General features: G+C 45.0%; 1 protein-coding gene across 4 annotated transcripts in view; it reads right to left on the bottom strand.

Moving 5' to 3' along the window:
- Positions 1 to 702: 702 nt before the first annotated feature.
- Positions 703 to 6,000, bottom strand: part of LOC134944595 (uncharacterized) — a 43,390-nt gene continuing 38,092 nt past the window's right edge. For 3 of the 4 annotated variants that reach the window (XR_010181909.1, XR_010181911.1, XR_010181910.1), the window contains 2 exons: positions 5,221 to 5,396; positions 707 to 937 (listed from right to left, as the gene is read on the bottom strand). Coding sequence is in view for 1 of the 4 variants with exons in the window: in XM_063933279.1 (XP_063789349.1) it covers positions 5,245 to 5,396 (152 nt within the window). In the remaining 3 variants the exon portion in view is untranslated. Of the gene's footprint in view, positions 938 to 5,220; positions 5,397 to 6,000 lie in introns of all 4 variants that reach the window. The other variant, XM_063933279.1, reaches the window with a different exon arrangement.

The raw sequence follows: 6,000 nt of genomic DNA, 5'->3' as shown, positions 1-6,000 counted from the left end.
TGCTCGCCACGCTGCGGGCATGGTGACGCGAGGCATGCACCATGCTATTTATTCTCCCTCTAGGGGTGTCGTGGACACCCCAAGAGGGAGAATAGTTGTCGGTATGCCGGCTGTCAGTATCCCGGCACCGGTATGCTGAACGCAGGGATCCCGACAGCCGACATATCGAATGTCTACTGGGCAGATGTATGTGATTTCTGCCACCATAACATGCAGTCCTAGTTTTGTATTCTTGTGCTACTGATCTTGTGATCATAAAGCTTACTGTTTATTGGCTTTATGATCATATATTTGTGTAAAGTGGGTACTCACGGAGCGATAATCTAAGCAATCTGACTAGATTGCTTAGATTTTAAGCCTGATCGCTCCATGTGTACCCCCTACAGCGATAGCGATGCGCAGCCCTGCGCATCGCTATCGCTGGTGCTAGATTGGCCAATCTAGCAGGTCGCTCATTTTACCCACTGGGTGAGATGAGCACCCCCCCCGTTCCCCCCGCACGCTCAGCACAGATCGCGCTGTGCTGAGCGGTTCGCTCAGCACACATCTCTCCCTAGATCTGCCCGTGAATATGGGCCTTTACTTTCTCATGACCCTTTAATGAATGTACTGTTTGTGTTATTGTTGAAACCCCAATTAAAAAAAAGAAAAATAATACACACATCACTAAACAGTACACACATCACTTTGCTTCAGTCTGACAAATTTTATTTTGATATTTTATAGCGTGCAGTAAATATTATATAATGATGAGCAGAGCAGAAAATACACAAAGTACTTATGGTATTTATTTTCATAGTGTTGGTAAGGAAGTGATTACACACGTATCTGTTATATCTGCGCTCAGTGCTAAGCAGGACATCTGTGCAGGTGGAGAGTCGGATTTGGAAACATTTTTCCACTGATAGTCCAAACTCAATTTAAATCCAGATCCACTCTGTAAGAAAGAATACAATTTGTGGTTAGTACATACTGTATATATGAATCTCAGGATAGTGCATGTCTGCAGTGTCAGTACCAGTAATAACTACATGGGTTCCCAGGCAGATTTAATGGTGCACCCAGGAGATTCCTGCCTCCACATCATGGGGTCATTCCGAGTTGATCGCTAGCTGAAAATGTTCGCTGCGATTAAGGTAAAACCCGGCACTTCTGGGCATACGTATGCGGCGCAGTGCGCACGCGCGATGTACTTTCACAACGGCCAATGTATTTTCACACAAGGTCTAGCGAAGCATTTCAGTCGCACTTCTGACCGCAGAGTGATTGACATGAAGTTGGCGTTTCTGGGTGTCAACTGATCGTTTTCAGGGAGTGTTCAAAAAAAGGCAGGCGTACCAGGAAAAACGCAGGCGTGGCTGGCCGAACGCAGGGCGTGTTTGTGACGTCAAATCCGGAACTGAATGGTCTGAAGTGATCGCAAGCACTGAGTAGGTCTGAAGCTATTCAGAAACCGCACAATATTTTTTTGCAGCCGCTCTGCGATCCTTTCGTTCGCACTTCTGCTAAGCTAAGATACACTCCCAGAGGGCGGCGGCGGAGATTCCTGCCTCCACATCATGTGCAGTGCAACATCTCCCAACCCTCCACATATCGGGATAAACATCCTGGTCTCAGGACTCTCCCACCAACAGCGGGACGGCTGGGAGGATGCATTTATACATGTCCGCATATACTGACAGGAGCTTTTTAGAACTCCGGGTCTGCAAGGAAGGTGCGGGTGCATTATTTATTATTTATTAATGGAGCCGTGATTCCCAGTGTTAGCTCCCCAGTCTGCCCACTTCACTAGGAAGTAAGCTAGATGCGAGAGATCTAGCCACTGTTCCGGTGATGCGGAGGTCTATCCAAAAAATGATGAGCCTTCAGCAACTTTCGGGTGAGTAGGCAAGTATGACCTATATAACCGTCTGACCAGTCACCCGATAGGCATACCTCCCAACTTCTGTCCCTTGGGAATTGGGACATGCCACCGTGGCTGAAAAGGGGCAGAGCTTTGGGTAGAGGGGTAGGGTCTCGTGGCAAGGGGGCATGGCCTATTGGCTCCCGGTTTCATCATTTTGGGGGCATGTCCAGTGCTCCATGATCTGCTGGACAGCCCCTGGCTCCCCTCCTTGTGCTGATAGATGGGTGCACCATTAAATGTATTCAGTGTGATAACCGGCTGCTTTGCAAAGCAGAGCAGCGGTGATCACTACCTCTCCCAACTGGGTGTAGTGGCCGGGATCCTGGGGGCCAGCATACCGGCACCGGGATCCCGACAGCCGGGCGAGCGATAATGAGCCCCTTGTGGGCTCGCAGTGGTCACTACACTGCGCTCGCCATGCTATTTATTCTCCCTCCAGGAGGGTCGTGGACCCCCAAGAGGGAGAATATGTGTCGGCATGCCGGCGGTCGGTATACCGGCTGGCGGCATACTAAAGACCACCCTTCCAACTGCCCCCCCCACCCATGGGATGATTGTATAGGTGTATTGCAGGAGCACTAACTGAAAAACGCTGTAAAACACTTCTGCAATGCAGGGGGGTCAGAGGGTTATATCTTATGTGCAGTTTAATATTTTAGATTTCAGCCTCCTGGTTCCATTCTATTTCTAGCACAGTGTGTACGGGGTCACAGGGGGTCATGCTGGTTACACACTATGGGCCACCATAACTCCCTGTGAATACAATGTGCGTGCGCAGCTCGTGATTTGCGATTCTTCTGCGATTGCATCTTGCCGGGATGTGATCACAGGCTGACTGACAAGCGGCAGGCATTCGTGGGCGTACACATGGCAGTTGCTGGGAGTGGTTGGGGGAACGCAGGCGTGTCATGCCCATTTTCAGGGCATGCATCTGACATCAGTGGCGATTCCTGCAGTTGAAAACATGGCTCCCGGTGCAGCTGCATTCTCATTTTTCTGAGTAGCTAGTAGTTATTCGATGGTACTCGATTTTTTGCGACTGCATACACAATTTTGTGATTCACAGCAGTACTGTTGTTTTGGATACTATTTGGCTGTGAGAAGCTTTTTGTGTACACCTATCCACTGTGAAGGATATTTACATGGTTTGTAACATTGAAGTGAACTATTGGCATTGACATTTCCATACTACATTTGTTGTGAATTACTGTCACATGATCTGTAGAAGTTCTCATATTGGCCTTCTATTTTTGAACTCCAATGTCTATTTAACGACTATAGAAGGACCGTATAATTGTGCATTGATATAAGACCCATGAAGAAGACCTATGGACGAAACGCGTTGGATTTTTATGCTGCTCTGAATTGCTATCAGAATCTTCATTTTATCGCCATCATCTACATTGTTTATTGTCTAATGCCAAAATTGGATGTCATTGCTCATTGCAAACTGTAAATCATACTGTCCCAACAGAGACTATAAGTCATTTTATGTCTAGCTTGCTCTTATGAATACATTTATTTTTTTTAAACTGTTGTTATTGGCAGAGAAAGTACATCTTTCCGTTCATATTAGCTCCCTTTGGAAATACCCAACTTTATATATATAATGTATCTCCAAAATCACAGCACTGGAGACTGTAATATAGCAGAAATCACTTGTATTTAAAGTAAATGTTTTGGAGCATGCGCCCTGTTCTCAGTTTTATTGCCCGGGCACGGAGACCAGTTGTTGTTTTCAGTAGGAGTTCCAGCTGCTATGGACTGTGTATGTATGTGTATGTGTATATATATATATATAATGGGTAAAAAAAGAGGCGAGACTCTGCGACTTTCAAACAGCAAGGTAATGTGTATTGCATGTGGTTCATCAATGTTTTGGGGACCCCCATCCTCTTCTTCAGAATTCCTGAAGAAGGGGACGGGGTCCCCGAAATGTTGATGAACCACATGTAATACACGATACCTTGCTGTTTGAAAGTCGCAGAGTTCCGGGTCTTTTTTTACCCATTACATAGAAGGCTTACCGCTTGGGGAGGGCCTTGGTGCAAGACAATCCCAGCGTGGACACCAGGAGTGCCGGGGTACAAATACGTGTATATATATATATATATATATATACACACACACACACACACACACACATATATACTTATGTGTTTTGAAGGGGGCCCCAGAAATATCACAGTACTGGGCCCCAAGATTTCTGTTGCCAGCCCTGGAAGCAGGATAGAGAAAATTGCTATTTTTGGCTCAATAGCTGCATGAGGTCCCATGCTCCCGATCAGCCAAGTGATTGCAAAAGTGTGCACCCAGCTTAGGACTCTTTCTCTGACATTATCAGCCTCCTACAAGTATTCCATCTCCTGCTGATTGGCTGCTACAGTCACATGATATTTGCAGCCCACACAAAGGGTTTATGTAAATAATAACTAAGACGTTTAAAAGACATAGAAGTTGGGGCACAATTTAACAACTTTATTTTATCAAGGACTGTTTCCTAATAATTACATATGGGTTTAAACTTTTAGGGGTCTACGTACTAAGGGGTTTATTCAGGTTGGTTAGCAAACCAAAAAAGTTAGCAAATGGTCAAACCCCCACCCAAATCTAAATCTCTCTGCACATGTTACATCTGCCCCTTTTGCAGTGCAACATGAATTTGCTAACTTTTTTGCTTTGCTAACCAACCTGAATAAGGCCCTATGTAGAGATGAGCGGGTTCGGATTTACTCGGTTCTTTACGCCAGAATTATCGCCATTTCTTATTTTCTGGATTTTTCTTATTGACTATCCAAAACATGTGTCGTCCGATAGCCAATAAGGAGATTCGGGTTAATACGAGTAAATACAAGTCAAACCGGACCCGCTCATATCTAGCACTAAGCCTTGGAAAGAGATAAAGCGGAGGGAGACACCAAGTACCGACCAACCAGCTCCTAACTGTTATCTTTCAAACAAAGGGCTAGATGGATCATCACTTGGAGAGTGATAAAACGGAGTGTGATAAAGTACCAGCCAACCAGCTCCTGTCATTTTTCAAATGGGGTCTGTAATATGTCAGCTAGGAGCTGATTGGCTGGTGCTTTTTCTTTCTCCATTTTATCACTCTCCAAGCAATGATGCATCTAGCCACAGTCTGTAACATGGAGGTTAGGAGCTGATTGACTGGTATTTTATCTCTCTCCACATTATCTCTATACAAAGCTTAGTACATAGACCCCTTAGTCAGAAATACATTCTATCAAAGAGTCACAGTAAGACCGATACACTAACACCCAACATATGACTACAGAAAAGGCAATCATATTCACCATGCTGCAACCAGGCTTGTTCTTCTAATGAAACCCATGGTAATAAGGTGGACCATTGTAGTGTGGCTGAGGTCCAAAGCCATGAGGTGGGTAATGATGGTAGTATGATGAAGAATTTCCATGAAAGTTGTTGTAGTAAGGGCCGTGTCCTGGACCATGATAGTAATTGTGATTACCTATAAAACACATATATAGAGTTTAGATGATACTTATGACTGATGAACACACAGAACCATAACACATATATTTCCTAGTACTGTAACTTTTACAGTTTAAGTGAATGAGCTATGTTGTGGCATCTTTGCTGGTTTGAAAGTTAATAAAGAGCAATTAAATAAAATCCTGGATAATTATAAGCATGATGGCACAGTGTTTAGCACTCTGGACGTGAGTTCAGTTCTGACCGAAGCCCTTTATGTGTGGAGTTTGTATATTCTTCCTGTGTATGGGACTTCTCTGGGTCCTCAGGTTTCCTCCCCATCCCAGAAGACATAGTGGTAATTTATTTGGCTGGTGACAAAAAAAACCTAGAGAAGAGGTGACCCAGTAATCAGCAATGAGTCTCACAGGGGATCACTCCGGAGATCCAGTCAGTGATGGGGAACACTCTGTCTCTGACTGATGGGGTCCACTGAGGCACCAAGCCCTAGGTAATTGCTCATGCTGCCTATGCCTCAGCCTACAGTACCTCTACCCTATAATAAATGTGGATTTGAGTGACAGCAAATTTACAATGTAAGTGCCAAGGGACTGATATGAATGCTGATGAGCAGCACAGCG

This window comes from Pseudophryne corroboree, chromosome 7 (assembly GCF_028390025.1).
Source record: "Pseudophryne corroboree isolate aPseCor3 chromosome 7, aPseCor3.hap2, whole genome shotgun sequence".
Lineage (NCBI taxonomy): Eukaryota > Metazoa > Chordata > Amphibia > Anura > Myobatrachidae > Pseudophryne > Pseudophryne corroboree.
This window is presented reverse-complemented; position numbering and strand designations above follow the sequence as displayed.